This window comes from Syngnathus floridae, chromosome 14 (genome assembly GCF_059516105.1).
Source record: "Syngnathus floridae isolate MCC-2025c chromosome 14, RoL_Sflo_1.0, whole genome shotgun sequence".
NCBI classification, from domain to species: Eukaryota; Metazoa; Chordata; class Actinopteri; order Syngnathiformes; family Syngnathidae; genus Syngnathus; species Syngnathus floridae.
This window is the reverse complement of record NC_142426.1, coordinates 3670209-3686424: the sequence shown is the minus strand read 5'-3', so window position 1 is coordinate 3686424 and position 16216 is coordinate 3670209. Positions and strand designations below refer to the sequence as shown.

General features: G+C 43.8%; 3 protein-coding genes and 1 non-coding gene across 8 annotated transcripts; 2 read left to right on the top strand and 2 right to left on the bottom strand.

Annotated features, from left to right (window-relative positions):
• Positions 1-230: 230 nt before the first annotated feature.
• On the bottom strand, positions 231-323 carry trnar-ucu (transfer RNA arginine (anticodon UCU)). Its single transcript has 2 exons — positions 287-323; positions 231-266 (listed from the first exon to the last, which is right to left on the bottom strand). It is a non-coding gene; the product is annotated as a tRNA-Arg (tRNA).
• Positions 324-578: 255 nt separating this feature from the next.
• On the top strand, positions 579-3304 carry bag1 (BAG cochaperone 1). Of its 2 annotated transcripts, XM_088396729.1 has the most exons (7): positions 579-735; positions 1040-1168; positions 1238-1320; positions 1384-1497; positions 1632-1739; positions 1995-2057; positions 2139-3304. In XM_088396729.1, exons 1-7 carry the CDS (start codon positions 699-701, stop codon positions 2226-2228), a joined length of 624 nt encoding a protein of 207 aa, XP_088252855.1. In that variant the 5' UTR covers positions 579-698; the 3' UTR covers positions 2229-3304. The 2 variants fall into 2 exon arrangements, with proteins under 2 accessions (XP_088252855.1, XP_088252854.1); XM_088396728.1 differs by having other exon boundaries at positions 1995-3304.
• On the bottom strand, positions 1790-4232 carry myl12.2 (myosin, light chain 12, genome duplicate 2). Of its 2 annotated transcripts, none has more exons than XM_088396739.1 (4): positions 4119-4232; positions 3645-3857; positions 3424-3585; positions 1790-3109 (listed from the first exon to the last, which is right to left on the bottom strand). In XM_088396739.1, the coding sequence occupies exons 2-4, from the start codon at positions 3826-3828 to the stop codon at positions 2937-2939; spliced, it is 519 nt and encodes a 172-aa protein (XP_088252865.1). In that variant the 5' UTR covers positions 3829-3857; positions 4119-4232; the 3' UTR covers positions 1790-2936. The 2 variants fall into 2 exon arrangements, with proteins under 2 accessions (XP_088252865.1, XP_088252864.1); XM_088396738.1 differs by having other exon boundaries at positions 3645-3860; positions 4119-4228.
• A 132-nt stretch (positions 4233-4364) lies between these two features.
• On the top strand, positions 4365-16094 carry myom1a (myomesin 1a (skelemin)). 3 transcript variants are annotated; one of them, XM_088396667.1, is made up of 38 exons: positions 4365-4554; positions 4649-4796; positions 5345-5583; positions 6788-6937; positions 7019-7205; positions 7286-7443; positions 7601-7693; positions 7784-7872; positions 7963-8004; positions 8077-8238; positions 8322-8483; positions 8641-8782; positions 8847-9046; positions 9112-9165; positions 9393-9517; positions 9586-9769; positions 9840-10014; positions 10196-10317; positions 11029-11225; positions 11301-11427; positions 11579-11763; positions 11826-11940; positions 12052-12208; positions 12363-12469; positions 12644-12688; positions 13205-13341; positions 13411-13555; positions 13651-13710; positions 13776-13843; positions 13919-14044; positions 14527-14614; positions 14685-14723; positions 14812-14917; positions 15054-15217; positions 15306-15342; positions 15451-15473; positions 15551-15606; positions 15678-16094. In XM_088396667.1, exons 3-38 carry the CDS (start codon positions 5390-5392, stop codon positions 15945-15947), a joined length of 4491 nt encoding a protein of 1496 aa, XP_088252793.1. In that variant the 5' UTR covers positions 4365-4554; positions 4649-4796; positions 5345-5389; the 3' UTR covers positions 15948-16094. The 3 variants fall into 3 exon arrangements, with proteins under 3 accessions (XP_088252793.1, XP_088252792.1, XP_088252794.1); XM_088396668.1 differs by having other exon boundaries at positions 4391-4405; XM_088396666.1 differs by having other exon boundaries at positions 4365-4796.
• Positions 16095-16216: the final 122 nt, after the last annotated feature.

Sequence of the window (16216 nt, the reverse complement as noted above, 5' to 3'; positions counted from 1 at the left end):
TTTCTTTCAGTTACTTAGGTATGAGAAATTGTCTTTTAAAATTAATTAATCAAAGAGGTTTAAAGATTATATTGATTTGTTGATTTTAAAAAAGTCTCATTATATCAGAAATCAAAATAAAGATATTTGTAAATTAGAGAATTTACACAATATTCGTCCTTACAACAGTTGGCTAGGTTCAACATGTGGACCTTCGGGTATTGCCCACTTATCAGTTCTCTCTCAAAACACGACTCTGGTGGGACTCGAACCCACAACCTTTGAATTACTCCCCTACTATTCGTGCTAGAAGTCCAATGCGCTATCCATTGCGCCACAGAGCCTATTGATGCTGCATTCCGACTCACCCTAATTAAAATATTTCGGACTCTTATTGAACGGTTGCCATTGCTTCGAATAAAGCAACGTTTGTGCTGCAAAAGTGGTGAATAAAGCTATTGTATTCTCGCGATATTCAGCGAAAGTTTGCATGGAGACAGCATTTCCAATTCACTAAATTTATTTTATTTTTGTTTGTGATTGTAATGATTTATTGTGATATTATTTAATATCACAATATTATTTGATATCATTTAATATCACTTTCGTGGAGAGAGTGGGCGGGGTGAACTGCTTCTGCTTACCCGGAAGTAGTTAGCTTGCTGTTAGCGCTTAGCAGTTATTCATGCAGCGTTTTATTTAAACGACGAAATTTAAACATGTCGACGCAAGCTATCACTGTCATTGTCGCTTACGGTAATATAACATTCCAATTCTTATTAGATATTCCAAAGAAAGATTTATACTTCATGTTGTGGCTGAATAACAGTCCTCGGAAATAAATGGCTTGCTAGCGTGTTTGCTAACGGGGCAAATGTTTAATTGAAAGGGCATAAATACCCTCGTAACACATGCCCCGCCTCTCGCATTTTAAATGTAATATAAATGTGTGTCGGCTGGGAAAGGTTCAAGTTGACCTCCTGGCTTTTAACATGGACAAATCCTATACAAAAGGATGGATGGATAGGTGTTTATTGTTATTGTCAATTCCCGACTCCAGGTTCTACAAAGCACAGCATCACGGTGACCAGTCAAGAGGATGGAAAGTGTCCTACTGTCAAAGACCTGTCAGATTGTCTCAATCAAATCACCGGAATCCCTCCGGCCTCTCAGAAGCTCATCTTCAAGGGTATGGTTCACTTTAGGACCAATGTCCGTCCCATTGCTTCCCCTCATTGGAATTCTGCTGACCTTGCAGGTAAGTCGCTGAAGGACATGGAGCAGACACTGTCCAGCTTCGGGATAAAGAATGGATGCAAGCTCATGATGATTGGAAAGAGGGTGAGGACTCTACTCTTTGTGAATGAGTATGCAATGGTGTATAAAGGTGAATTTTGTCAACAGAACAGTCCTGAGGAAGAAGCTGAGCTGAGGAAGCTGAAAGATATTGAAAAAACTGTGGAGCAAATGGCAAAAAAGCTGGAGAAGGTCAACGGGGAGTTGACTGGACTCAAGAATGTATGTGCATTTGTCTACTCATTTTTGAGGGCAATGGTTTTGCATTAAAGAAAGAAAGTTTCCAGAAAAAATGTATAATTTCAAGGAAAAAAAGTTCCGTTTTTTTTTTCCTCAAACTTCATTTTCTTTAACAGGGATTCTTGGCTAAAGATCTTCAGGCTGACGCTCTGGGCAAACTGGACCACAGAGTGAAAGTCGCAGCCGAACAGTTCATGAAGATCCTGGAGCAGATCGATGCTCTGGTAGTCTATTTCATACTTGCAATTGAATCCATGAAAAAAGTAGGACAGTATTTCCTTGACTTATGAGTTTTAATTCAGGCACATTCCCAACTGAACACATTTGGAATCTCAAATCATCTTTCCCCAAAATGAATGCAAAAGTGCACCAAAGTTTTTGTAATAGTACGTTTTTTAGTAAGCCAACAGCATAGCTAGCGATCGTAACTTAAATTCTTGCTAACAACTCAAAATTAACCAAGTTTCATTTGCCATCAGAGCATCCCGGAAAACTTCAACGACTGCCGGCAGAAAAAAAAGGGCCTTGTGAAAATGGTGCAGGTGAGTGCTCGGACTCCATTCCCGACGTTAAGACAACAGAAAAAATCTCCCAGTGTTTCACACAAGATGTCCTCACATCAGGATTTCTTGGCCCAGTGTGACAAGATGGAGGCTTGCATATCAGACCACCTGACAAAGATCCAGTCTAAAAATCTGGCCCTAGCGGACTGAAGACATTTTCATATTTTTGTTCTTGCTCTGTGAGCAACTACTGTGCTGTGTACAAAGAGCACACCTCTGTAGTCTCCGTTCTATTTATTACAACAGTGGTGCCTTGAGACACGAGTGACCCGACGAACAAGTTGTTGGAAATATGAACAGTCATTTTGAATTTTTTTTTTTAAACTTGAGCGCACTTTTTGAGATATGAGTACTGTAAGATAGCATTTCCATTTGTTTCATTGGAGAAAGATGATTTGAGTCCTGAGCATAGCCATGGAACAAATTTCACTCGTATCTCAAAGCGCCACTGAAGTGTGCTCTGTCCTTTAGCGTTTTGGATTGTAGTGTGCTTCACGATTTTCATCAGTTTCTTTACAGCGTGTGTGATACTCAACAGAAAACGGCGTGTTTTTGATTAAAACATCCAAATGCTCAGAAGCAGCAGTTAACGTATTTTTTTTACTCTTGTACGAGTTGAAATATTCCTGCTGCATTAAGTAAAAAGGCGGCCTTTTGCATCAAGGGGTGATCGATCGATAACAATAATCAGTCACAGTAATGTGCCGTTTGTAACGTGGATGACATAATGTTCAAGTTTGGTCAGCGTCTTAGTGATGTGCAAATGAGCAGGAAGCCGCTACGTGACAACCTTCCAGTGGGCTATACAAAACACAGAACGGAGAACTCCTCCACTTGTTGGTTGGGTTGAGTCGGCGGCTAATCGTCCTTGTCCTTGGCACCGTGTTTGAGGATACGCGTGAACGCCACATAGTTGAAGTTGCCCTTCTTGTCGATGGGCGCCTCTCGGAAGAGCTCGTCCACTTCCTCGTCCGTGAACCTGTCGCCCATGGTAGTCAGCAGCTCACGCAGCTGTTCCTCCTGGATCATACCTGCGGGAGCCGCAAAGGGATCATCATGTTTTACTCGTAATGTAACAAATACAGGATTCATCCTTTGAACTGGTCCTACTGTTAGAGATTTTCAAATGATACTCACCACCTGTACAGTTAAAGTTTCACAATGGCAACAAATTAATTAGCTACTTTTAATTTATTGTGGGACTAATAAAAGTATATCTACTGTAATTCTCCTTGTCTTATTAATGGGATTTCTGACAAGGACCGAGGAGATGCAACTTGGGTCAATACATGATCTTTGCCGTGGCTCCTCTCCATTAAGGAATAAAGTCTTCAAATCCACTCACCGGTCCCTTCTTCGTCAAAGCATGCGAAGGCATTGCGGATGACGTCCTCGGGGTCGGTGCCGTTCAGCTTTTCCCCGAACATGGTGAGGAACATGGTGAAGTTGATGGGACCCGGAGCTTCGTTCATCATGGCCTCCAGGTAGTTGTCAGTGGGGTTTTTACCTGAAGAAAAACGACTGTGTGTTAACTAGTCATAAGTTGTTTTTGTGTTCAGCATCTACCTAGAGAGGCCAACATGTCGTGCAGGTCCTCCTTGTCGATGAACCCATCCCTGTTTTGGTCGATCATGTTGAAGGCCTCCTTAAACTCCTGGATCTGGGACTGATCAAACATAGCAAACACGTTGGAGGTGGCCCGTTGAGGGCGCTTCTTTGTGTTCTTGCCCTTGGCCCTTTTGCTCGACATGTTGGCGAATCCAAAGTCCCCTTCTCCACCTACTGGAACGCAAAAATTCACAATATGCACAATGCATTTAGCCTAATTGAGTTCTTCCAGTTTTGCACTGCAATTACAGCAATTGTAACCACAACCGTCGTACGATTCATTCAATCATGTGTCATGACGCTGCACAGCATCATCTCAGTGCGTTAGCTAGCTACGCTAACCTATTTAAACCACCGATGGAGGTGGTAAAAAAGGCGCACAATTACGCTTTCGATTAAATGAGTCAAATATTAGCAAATAAAGCCACGCACCTTGGAATATTGACGAATAATTATTAGTCGCGCAGAAGTGCCAGAGCGTCCTGGGAATGTTTAGAAGGCGGGACTAGTAGTGTACTTCCTGTTTACTAATTGGACCAATCATACACTTGGCCGGTGGTGTTTTACTTCCTGTTTACCTAACGGACCAATCAGAGAGGTGGTCTCCCTTCTACACTCCAGTGCTTTAGGGGGCGCCATTGCAGATATAAAAAGGCATTGGACAAGGGAGAAGAAGAAATCACAGTACTTTCGCCACTAAGCGGCGGTGTCAACTTTAGGTAGAGAAACATGGTTAAACATCTGAACATGTAAATAATTCATGTATTTTATAACTAACATGCACCATTACATCTCAAAAAACGACTTGATCATGAGTGAAATTAATTGAATGTAATGACACAGTAATTGCAAGCCAAGAGGTGGTGGGGTAAGCCAAGGAGCACCTCTCTTTCTCCTTGTGATCTAAATTTAAATTTGTCCCAGCCTTAAAAGGTCCTGAGGGTGTCTTGTGCGTTCTGCAGAGTGGCAGCATTATTTTTGGTCTGTGGACCACTCTCTTGTCCACTGGCCTTCACCCCTGCTTGCCTTCCCTCGTCCTGGATTTGCTTGACTTAACATTTTGAACACCTCATATTTATCCATTGTTGGATTCCTGGAGACTTTGTTGTGGTAAGCCCTGTTTATTTCTTAAATTAACAAGAACTTTGCGGGCTAAATTGTGTCAGCTATAAATCAGAAGGCTGCTCTAGCTGGTTAGTCATGTTACATTTTTATGTAATATATTGGGAATGTTAACATGACATGCTGTATTTTTCGTTGTTTTTAAATGACACAATATATAATTTATATATTATTTCTCCTCAACTTTGGACTTTATTCATGTTCATATATTTATATTATTATATTAATCATTATTATTTCAATTATTTTATCTTATACAGGTATATAGATATATATACTTATGTATATCCATATATTTAAGCATTTTTTTCTTATGACATTTTTGAGGTTGAACTTTTTTCTCCCTTTATTATTTTCTTCCACTGCAAGATTACATGCGGTGATCACAAATACAAATTTAAGTTAATAAATCAATTCACACATATATATCAGGAAACCTCAGACTTCAATTGACCTACAAACATCCCGTGCGGTCATAAATCAATCTACAATGGTCATCAATATATCCATGATGTAACAATACTGTTTCTTTCTAGAACTGGTCCAGACTAAGTGTGTGACATTGCGGAGCGGCCCCCAAGATGTCAGGATCAGTACAAGTGTCACAGAAGGAGCAGCAGCTCCAGCATCGCAAGGAGCAGCATCAGAAGGAGCTTCATCACCATCAACGACATCAGCAGCAACAGCAGCATCACTATGAGAGCAGCAGTCACTTGAGCACCAAGTCCTCCGTTAGCAAACAGTCCTTCTCCACTTACAAGACCACCACCCGTCGGTAAGACAGTCTGAAATAAAATGTTGAGAACCCATGCTAACAATTAGCATTTCTGTGGCGGTGTTGTTGCAATGGAGATCTGAACAGAAATGCTGCTGCAACACATGTAGACAGGCAATGTCATTTTACACTTTTTCAACTCTGTGAATACTACATCATCATTCTTCAATAGCAGACGTGCTCTTGTTTTATCTTCAATTTTTGGACTAGTTTCATCCCTAAGTATTGATTAGAAAAGACTGATGGAAAATCTCCATCTTAGCAGCTGCAGCCTCATTGTTAGGTGTCAAAGCGCCTATGCCGTTGTGTTTCACACAACACAAGTCAATTTAGGACAACAGAACACAATTCGACATGTATTGTCATGTCCTAAGTGTGTCACTATCTCTATAAAGAGGCCAGGGAAGGAATATGAGCTGGTTGAGTGCTGCCAGATACATTCATGACCAGCTGGGCTATTTATGAAAGCTGAGCAGGCCACTTTACTGTATGGCACTTAAGGCAACCTTCCTCAGGTTGGAGGCTTTCATTGTTATTTTTTTCCCCAATGCATTTCAGTAAGTAAAAATATTTTGTGATAGAGCCAAATGAAAGTTTCACATTCAAAGAACCAGAATTTTCTGTCCCATTATCTTTCCATATAGTACTTATCCTGTTATGTATTTATAAACGGCTAACCGAATGGTGTTCAGGATCAGGCTTAGGTGGACTGAAATACATCTTTCATTTTTACATTCAGTGCCAAAAAATTATACTTGCATGCATGTCGGACCCCTTAAAATAAACCGATGCACATTTCAGTCATTGTAATAAAGAGACAAGCATGGACAAGCATAGAATCCATCTATCACAGCGAACCCCAAATTTAGGAACTGTGAGGCAGATGTACTAAACACTAGTGCACAGTGCTTCCCAAGTGCAACATATTATGGAGAACTAAATCACAGTAATGGCTTGAGGTATATTTGCCTAAGTTTGCTTAACTTATTGCTAACAATGCTAACAACTTCACATGCTAATGGTCAACAATCATTAGCGTCAATGTTTTGTTTTTGTATGGAGGCTGAAGCGGATTAATGACACTTCCATTCAATTCAATTGAGAAAGATGATTTGAGATATAAATGTTTTGAGTTACAAGTGTGCTCAGGTGATGAATTCAACTTGTATGTCAAGGCAACACTGATTTCTGTGTTCCTTTCAAGCGTGAAAACCACCGTGAAGAGTGAGAAGAAGGAGCTGGAGCAGGTGGTGAAGTCGTTGAGTCCATTACCCAAGCGAGCCAGGCGCACCTACCTGGCCACTGACTTGGACAAGGAAGTTATCGGCTATGTGATTCCGATCTTCAGAGCCAAGTGATTATTCCTTCTGAAATGTCACCTGAGTGTAATTTAGACGTTTTGGATTTGTGTGAAAATGACCTTTTGATTGTGAAGCCATGAAGAGGTGCGTGGGTTGATGGAGGCCCGCGAGGACGATGTGACCGAGGAGGGTATCAACTATGTGGCCATGAGGAGCCTGTTTGTCCGGGAGGCCAGGGAGGCGATGGAGGTCAGGGTGGAGAAAAAGTCCAGGACTACAGAAATCCGAGAGTCCGCCGAGCGCGTGCAACTGAGTAGGACTGTAAGGAATCCTTAAAAAAAAAAAAAAAAAAAAAAAAATCTATTACATTCAATACCCTAATACAAATTGTGTGGCCACAGTTGGATGAGTGGACGGAGTTCCGCAAGAAAATGAACCCAGATTGCCTGATGCATCCCCCGGAGATGACCACCAAGCCTCGTGGACTGACCGTGTGGGAAGGCGAGACCATCCGGCTGCACTGCACCGTGGCGGGGTGGCCCAGACCAAGGATTGCCTGGTACTGGAATTATTTAAATTGTCATCATGCAAATGTAAAGAGAAGTTAAGAATTGTTTTTGAAAGTTGGATTACAGGATTGTTGTTACTTTGAAATGTTGTCGGTTCCAATTTGACGGTATTGTAAAGCGTGTGTGTGTGTCGGTGCTGCATTCAAGGTACAAAAACAACGTGCTGATCGACGCCAAGGCACACTCCGAGAAATACACCGTGGAGAGCACTTACAACATGCATTACCTGGAGATCAAGAAGTAGGTAATCACCAAGCCTTGTTGACGCGGGCCCCAGAAATTCACATTCATGTCGGACGAAGCTGAATTTGCGTCGTTTTTGCACCCCAGCTGCGACTTCCTCGACACAGCCGCGTATCGGGTGTCCGCACTCAACGTGAAAGGAGAAATGTCCTGCGTGGCCACGGTGGTTGTAAAACGTAAGTCAAAGTTCCATCCATGCCTTTTAAGCAAGTGTGTGTTTTTGTTGATTTATTTTTGTTTGACTTTTAATTTTTTTCCTTCTGCAGGTTTCCATGATGAGGAAAAAGAAACAATAGTGACCCAACCTCGTGAGTCCATCTGAATAATAGCTTAATATAAGATTTCTGTGTATGTCCGTGAAAGCGTCTTCTGTATCACAGGCGGCTTCAGCTCTGAGCACGGCGTCACGTTCGAGACGACCATCCTGGACAAATTCAACGTGGCGTTCGGTCGCGAGGGCGAGACAGTGAGCATTGGTTGCACCATCATCGTTTATCCCACTGTCAAGAACTACAAGCCTGACGTGGTGTGGTACCGAAACGGTGAGTCGACCCACTGGCGGGACAATGCTACCCACCTGTTCTGAATGTTGAATCTGAAATCTTTTGACTTTCCCCACGATCAGGTGTGCCCCTGAAGGGATCACCATGGGTGCATACACAATGGGCCGGGCAGCGCGCCACCCTGACACTGACTCACCTCAACAAGGAAGACGAGGGCATGTACACCATGCGTGTCGTCACCAAGTCGGGCTATGACACCTACTCGGCCTACGTGTTTGTCAAAGGTAGGTCATGTTCTTCTACACCAGAATGATTAAGGAAGTTAGCTCCACCCCTGATTCATCTATTCGGGATTGTGTCCCAAGACTTTTGTCCAAAAAGTAGGTCAGATAGCGGATACTGGACAGATATAGAAACATGACTGCTCACATATTTTGCCAGATGCTGACGTGGAGGTGGAGGGGGTCCCCGTAGCCCCCCTGGATGTGCGCTGCCATGATGTCAACAAAGACTACGTGGTGGTGACCTGGAAGCAGCCCGCCGTGGAAGGCAGCAGCTCCATCCTGGGCTACTATATCGACAGGTAGAGAAGAAACGTGTATCTCAAGGCACCGCTGGATTAAAACTCAAGTGGTGTGTTTTGTTAGATGTGAGGTTGGAACCCATCACTGGGCACAGTGCAACGACACACCGGTCAGGTACGCCCGCTTCCCTGTCACGGGCCTGGTGGAGGGCCGCTCGTACGTCTTCAGGGTGACGGCCCTCAACAAGGCGGGGGTGAGCCGCGCCTCACGTATCTCCGAGACGGTGGTCGCAATGGATCCCTTTGACCGGGCCCGCCTGCTTGGTGAGGAACAATCTCGGCAGTTCTAACTAAGTGAACTCCAAAATATTGATGCTCTTTTTCACCAGGACCTTCCGCCCCTTGGACTGGCATGATCAAGTTCACGGAGGAGGACCACACCGGTATTTATCTGGAAAGTCTGGACAATGCTTTTACTTTTTCCACATTTTATTTGCTCATAGTCTGTCAACCCCGCCCTCAAAAATGATTGTACAGTACCAACATATGGCACAAGTTGGCGGCAAAGCACTACATTGCCATAATATGAAATGTGGAAAAAGTAAGAATGGTGCAATGTATATGTTTTGTCCAAGTCTCTTCTCTGATCATCTTTATGATGTACCCCCAGCTGGAGTGGTACCTGGAGAACCCACTGAAGTTGAGGTTACAGAGGCAACCAAGAGCTACGTGGTGCTCGCCTGGAAACCCCCCCTTCAAAGGGGTCATGAAGGAGTGATGTATTACATTGAGAAGGTCAGAATAGTTCTTCTTCTTACTGGTATTTTTAAAATTGATTTAAAAATAGCTGTTGGCTGTTTCAGTGCGTTTCAGGCTCCGACACTTGGCAGAGGGTCAACACCAGCATGCCCGTCAAGTCTCCTCGCTTCGCCCTGTTTGATCTGTGTGAAGGGAAGTCCTACAGATTCCGAGTGCGCTGCTGCAACTCGGCGGGTGTGGGCGAAGCATCCGAAGCCACCGGCGACATCACCGTGGGAGACGTTCTCGGTGCGGCGATAACGTTACATATTCATTTCACAATTATCGAAATGAACATCGTCGCTGCGTTTCTCGACAGACCTGCCTTCTTCTCCGGGCATGCCCGTGGCGACCAGAAACACAAGCACCTCCATGGTGGTCTCCTGGGCGGCCTCTAAGGATGTCAAGAACCTGGTGGGCTACTACATCGAATACAACGTGGTGGGCACCGACGTCTGGATCCCGTGCAACAACAAGCCTGTCAAGCAAACCAGGTCAAACAGAAATCATATCGGCTGCTGTTTGTTATTTGGACAAAAGTATTGGGACATCTGACCCTTGAAGGCATCCATTACATTACTTCCCAAAAAGTCCAAAAGAATGATGATGATGTTGGTCTACTGTGTCACACCTTAGAATTGCAAACAAAAAAAACATTTCTGAATGTGTGTTCAGGTTCGTGTGTCACGGCCTCACCAGTGAGACCACATGCGTGTTCCGAGTGAAGGCGGTCAACGCCGCCGGCTACAGCTTGAGTTCAACGGCTTCGCTGCCAGAGCTGGTGCGGGCGGCCATTTGTGAGTCTCCTCGCCGTTCTAATTTTATTTGACTGACCTTTCGCTGCTCTCGCTCTTTCTCTCTCACCACCTCCGCTCCGACTTCATCAACTTGTAATATACTGCTGAGAACACGTTCTTCTTGTGCTTTGACTGCCCTCTAATTTATTTGGTCATGGTTGGGAAATAAATCATTTTTAACTGCTTTCTTCTTACTTAATATGGTCTTCCATGGATTGTTCTGCTTGCTTCTGCTCCTGATGGAAAATGGATTCTTTAATTGCTTGTATTCAATAGTTGTCTTGGTTTCTTCATAAAAACATGCTACAGCTAAGGGAGCTATTTCCAATTATGAGAAGATCTGCTTAATATGTCCTTGAAGACTAATGTTATGTGCATGCGCATCGCTAAATCTTGTCTTTTTTTTGGGCCATGTCTGTGTGGCTTAGATGTGGACATAGCTAACTCTTCAGGAGGCCTGGTTGGTGCATGGACAAGGTGAAAAAGGCTAAAAACATAAAAAAGCATGAAGCTTATAAGTCAAGCTTCTGTGTAAGTACTTTATCCATCATGATGGACAAAAGCGTGCATGTGTGTGTGTTCAAACCATGCTGTAGTAGACCAAAAGTGTATTGTTGAAAGTTCTGCCAGTGAGTTCTGCCAGCCCATCTATCCGAGATAATTTGCGATCTTTTACGTCTCATAATGAAACAAACGTGTAATATGTCTCAGCCGTCCCCGCCGCGCCAACGGACGTGCACCTACTGGAAGCTCACAGGGACACCATGGTGGTGGGCTGGAGCGAGCCCACCAACAACGGAGGAGCTGACGTCCGAGGATACTTTGTGGACTACAGGACCGTGAAGGGACGCGTGGTTAGCAAGTGGAATGAGCTCAACCTCCAAGCCTTGACCACTACCTCCTATAAGGTGAGCTCTAGTCCAGTCACTTCTTCCGTTTGTCTGTTTTTGCTGCTTAACTCAACTGGATCTGTTTCTTCTCAGGTGGAGAACCTGAAGGAGAATGTGGTTTACGAGTTCCAGGTACGCGCCATGAACATGGCGGGACTCAGCGATGGCTCGGTGCCCAGTGTGGCTCTGAAGTGCAATGAGTGGACTCTTACGGTGCCAGGTAGGTGACGCCCAACACGGACGGCTCAGTGGCAAAATGACCAACCCCTGAGATGAATAAAAAAAAATGCTAATGAAGTATCCATGCAATGTTTCCTTAAAATGCTCACCCCTGGTTTCTCATCCAAGGTTTTTTTTTTTTTTTATCCAAGGTGGTCCTGTTGGTCTTCACGTTCTGGAGATCCGGGACTCCTCCATGGTGATCCTGTGGGAGCCGCCTTTGTTCGACGGCCGCTCTCCCATCAACGGCTACTATTTGGACTTCAAGGAGGCGTCAGCCGGGGACGAAAGCTGGACGGCTGCCCACGAGGAGACCAACAAGTCCACGTTCATGAAAGTGAGGAGCACTTTTGGAAATGAAAAGAGAGAAGCTCCTTTTGACTGTTGTTATCGATTCAGGTGAGCGGGCTACAAGCTGCTACATCCTATGTCTTCCGCGTGCGTGCTCAAAACCTCGCAGGTGTGGGGAATCCCTCGGAGGTCTTGGGTCCCATCCTGGCCGAGAGTCAACCTGGTGAGCGCCAGTGTTATGTCCCTGAAGTATACAGCTTCACAATAAAGTCAACTATGAATATTTATCATTTTGAATAAAGGATATGTAAAGTAGCATTTACTGTCCCATCAGGCACCAAGGAGATCTACGTGGACGTGGACGACGACGGCGTGATCTCTATGGTCTTCGAGTGCCCCGAGATGAGTGAAGGCTGCGAATTTGTTTGGTCTAAGAACTACCAAGCTATCACAGACTCCTCCAGACTGACCATCGTCAAGGAGAAGGGCAGGTAGGCATCCAGTTCTCAAAGGTGTGCTGCAGGGTTCTGTACTCGGCCCATTAATGGACTGGAGTGTCCTCATGGTGGAAACATGGCTAAAGATGGACCATCAAACGCGGGTTACCTCTCATCAGCTTTGTATTTGGTGTGGTCCGTTTTCCAGGTCCAGAGCTATCTTCAACAACCCGTCCCTGGAGGATCTGGGCATTTTCTCCTGCTTAGTCACCAACATGGAAGGCGTCTCATCCAGCTACCAGCTCACAGAGGAAGGTGAGCCGTGTCTCCTTAATGTAATCGGGCTTTGTTGGGCATGTGGGGAGATGCTTTGTAACTGATACACCCAATTCCCAGCTGTCAGACAAATGGAAAGTTGCACTCTGCGCTATGAGAAAAATGCTGAGGTGGTGACAATCGCCATTTTAATTCTACTCTTGTTGTTGACAGATCTGATGCGTCTGTTGGACATTAGCCACGACCACAAGTTCCCTGGTGAATATACGCCGCACCATCAGTAACACATTTTCACCAGAGTGCTACCATGAAATTCCATCACGATCCATTCTGTGACAATGATCAAAACAGTACATTAATGTTGCTTTATTTAAGTAGTTATTTTGACTTGTATCTACTTATCATTTTAAGTTATTATTTATTTTACTGGTTGTTTTTTTATCTAGTTATTTAGTACTTGTAAATCTGCTATTCATTTATTTGAATTGTCTGTAATCTGCTATATTTGTTATTATATATACGTATATATATATATAAACTATAAAAAAAAATTGTATTATTCTTTTGTTATTTATTTAGCTCTTTTTAATTTTATTATTTTATTTTGTTCCTTTTAGTTATATTTTTTTCCATCTATAAATTATTTTTATCGTTTCTCTATTGAATTTTTTTGCTCATTTTTACAATTTGACATGAGTCCATTAAAAGCAGTAACAAGATACAAGTGTGTAAAGCATAAATCAAGCATGCTGCTTTTTTTTTTTTTGTCTTCAGTTATTCCTTTTGTGAACGAAATGGCCATGGAGTTGCAAGAGAAGGGCCGCGTGCGCTTCTGGACTCAGGTGGAGAAGTTCAGCAAGGACTGTCAAGTAGAGTATGTTTTCAACGACACCATCCTTCAACAAGGAGATGTAAGAGCCAGACCTGCTTGTGTATTTCCTCCATTTCTTCCACAAACAGAGTCATTTCCCCCCCTCTAGAAATACACCATGAAATTCGACAAGACCACCGGCATCATCGAAATGTTCATGGATTCCCTGGAAGTCACGGACGAGGGAACGTTCACTTTCAATTTGGTGGACGGCAAAGCGAAGGGTGCCACCAGCCTGGTGCTCATAGGAGAAGGTAACAGGCACATCTTCTGTAGTGAACGTCTATGTCCATTGAGGGGCAGTAGAAGATCACATTTCCTTTATGAAACTTTGCTATTACCTCTGCAGAGTTCAAGGCGCTGCAGAAGAAGTCCCAGTTTGAAAGAGCAGAATGGCTCAGGAAACAAGGTATGTTTGCTTCCTCACACATTTTGTCATACATATATGTTTGCGTGACATGTTTTCATCCACAGGTCCTCACTTTATCAAGTACCTGGACTTCACCATCACGTCGCAGTGTGACGTCCTGCTGCAATGCACGGTAAAGACGAAAACCAGCAATGAATGAACCGATCTTTTTTTTCTTTTTCAAACGCATCCTCATTTCTCTGCGCAGGTAGGAAACATGAAGGCAGACACGCAAATCATCTGGTACAAGGATAGCCTCTCGATCGGCGAGCGTGACGAAGCCGCCAAGAAGCTGGAGAAGGAGGGCGACGTGCTTACGTTTAATATCGGAAAGGTTGGCCATCACAGGGCAATGTGCTTCTGTTTTCTCCATACTTAAGTGACCAAACTGCTTCTCGTGAAACTCATTAACAAGCAATCTTTGGCCATAAGTATTGGAACATGACACATCTATCATTTTTCTTTCATGAGCATCATTTGGTGCTAAGTGTCCCAATACTTTTGTCCATAATAAGTATTTTGTTTTTTCTTTTCATCGTCCATCATGTGCTTCTTGTCTGTTGCTATTAATGTGCTCATGTGTCTTAATTTGCAGTGGGTTATTAAGCATGACACGATAGAGCCCCCCACTGAGGACGCTTTGCCGCTACTTCCAAGACCCAAAGTCTGGACCATGCATTTTATTTTTCGCATTTGCTCCACGCTACCATTGTTTGCCATCATGTCTCGTCCGCAGTGTTGTCTGTTAAGCCGACCGTGCAATTATGGAAGACTCGGCGGACGTCACTGTTGTCTCTTTAACGTTTCGCACTTTAGATTTCCAAGAATGACGTAGGCATCTACGAAGTGTACCTGAGGGACGACAGAGGGCAAGATAAGAGCAGGTTCGATATGACTAATGAAGGTAAGTTTGCCGTGTTCATTCTGCGTGTTACTTTCCGACATTACAAATAGATGCATCCGTTCTTCTCCAGGCTACAAGGCTGTGATGAATGAGTTGTTCAGAGTGATTGGTGAGTCACACACACACAAGCTCCTAATAATGGATGTATACACTGAAAGAAGTGTGTATTAAAATGATAAATACATTTCTCCCTCCAGCCAACTCTTCCACTCAAATTCAAGTCACCAGCACGGAGCACGGCATCATTCTGTCCTCCGACATCACGTACTATCACGAGGAACAGTCTATCAACTGGCTGCACAAGTACGTCCGTGGAGATTTAAAAGTTTGAGTTACGCCAGTGGTCAAATTAAACTCATATCTCAAGGCGCCACTGTACCGGAATGATAAATTCTTTATTAGACTAAAAAAATGGGGGTTTTCTTCCTGCACCACCAAGGGACGCCAAGATCTCTGCTTCAGAACGTGTGAAGGCAGGAGTGACTGGCGAGCAGTTGTGGCTGAAGATCAACGAGCCCACAGAGAAGGACAAAGGCAGATACGCCGTTAACCTGTTTGATGGCAAGGATGGTGTCAAGCGCGTGTTTGAACTGTCTGGGCAAGGTGAGATGGTTTTTTTTCTGATTCCAAATTAAATTCTAGTTATTTGTTATAGATATTAATAATATGTGCGTGTGATTCCTTCATGCAGCATGGGAAGAAGCATTTGAGGAATTCCAAAAGCTCAAGTGAGTAAACTCATGTGACTAAGTGCAAATAATAGTAATAATAATAGTAACCCCCCCAACGAATGCTTTTTCATTCTTTGACATTGTGACTCTTCTTCTTTCCTGTAGGGCGGCAGCCATCGCAGAGCGAAGTAAGTTGCGCCAAAGTATCTTGAATCATCTCTCCCCATTGAAATGAGTGGAAATGCCATTAATTTGTTCTATTTAGATCGCGCTCGTGTTATTGGAGGACTGCCAGATGTGGTTGCTATCCAAGAGGGCAAGGTAAAGTCATCTGACTTCTTTCATATTACGCTAATTATTTTCCTCACTATGTAATTTTTTTTCTCCTTCAGTCTCTTAACCTGACCGGCAACGTGTGGGGCGAGCCCACACCCGAGGTGAGCTGGACCAAGAACGAGCGGGAGCTGGTGGCCGACAAACGCTACGTGCTCAAGTTTGAGCACGGCAAGTACGCCAGCATTGCCATCGACACAGTCACCCGTGCCGACTCGGGAAAGTACGCGCTAGTGGTGCGCAACAAGTACGGTACGGAGGCCGGCCAGTTTACGGTCAGCGTGTACAACCCGGAGGATGATGAAAACATGGAGGAAGAGAAGAAGTAGGACTGAGGGTGGAAGAGTGAATTCACGAGTGATGGACGGCAGTGCAAAGGCAAGCAATGTTTTCTTAGCATGTCAGTAATTTAAGTAATGTTTTCAAACAACTTGGTTCTGTGAAGAAAGGAAACAATAAAAGAACTGATATCTTCATATCTTCATTTGGTTTGTCATTTAACATGTACATTTAGGGGTAGGCAAGAAAATAATACACAACATATTAGATGAAATATTAGAATATACAAAGACATTACTGGAAAAAAAATACTAAAATA

What these genes read in the sequence shown, in the direction of transcription:
- bag1 (XM_088396728.1), top strand. Translation starts at nt 699, where the DNA reads ATGTCGACGCAAGCTATCACTGTCATTGTCGCTTACG. An exon ending in CACTGTCATTGTCGCTTACG is followed by an intron (nt 736 to 1,039) that starts GTAATATAACAT and finishes TCCCGACTCCAG; the next exon opens with GTTCTACAAAGCACAGCATC. An exon ending in TCATGATGATTGGAAAGAGG is followed by an intron (nt 1,321 to 1,383) that starts GTGAGGACTCTA and finishes TTTTGTCAACAG; the next exon opens with AACAGTCCTGAGGAAGAAGC.
- myom1a (XM_088396667.1), top strand. Translation starts at nt 5,390, where the DNA reads ATGTCAGGATCAGTACAAGTGTCACAGAAGGAGCAGCAGCTCCAGCAT. An exon ending in CACCGTGGGAGACGTTCTCG is followed by an intron (nt 9,770 to 9,839) that starts GTGCGGCGATAA and finishes GTTTCTCGACAG; the next exon opens with ACCTGCCTTCTTCTCCGGGC. An exon ending in TCTATCAACTGGCTGCACAA is followed by an intron (nt 14,918 to 15,053) that starts GTACGTCCGTGG and finishes TGCACCACCAAG; the next exon opens with GGACGCCAAGATCTCTGCTT.
- myl12.2 (XM_088396739.1), bottom strand. Translation starts at nt 3,828, where the DNA reads ATGTCGAGCAAAAGGGCCAAGGGCAAGAACACAAAGAAGCGCCCTCAA. An exon ending in CGACATGTTGGCCTCTCTAG is followed by an intron (nt 3,586 to 3,644) that starts GTAGATGCTGAA and finishes GTTTTTCTTCAG; the next exon opens with GTAAAAACCCCACTGACAAC. An exon ending in CTTTGACGAAGAAGGGACCG is followed by an intron (nt 3,110 to 3,423) that starts GTGAGTGGATTT and finishes CGGCTCCCGCAG; the next exon opens with GTATGATCCAGGAGGAACAG.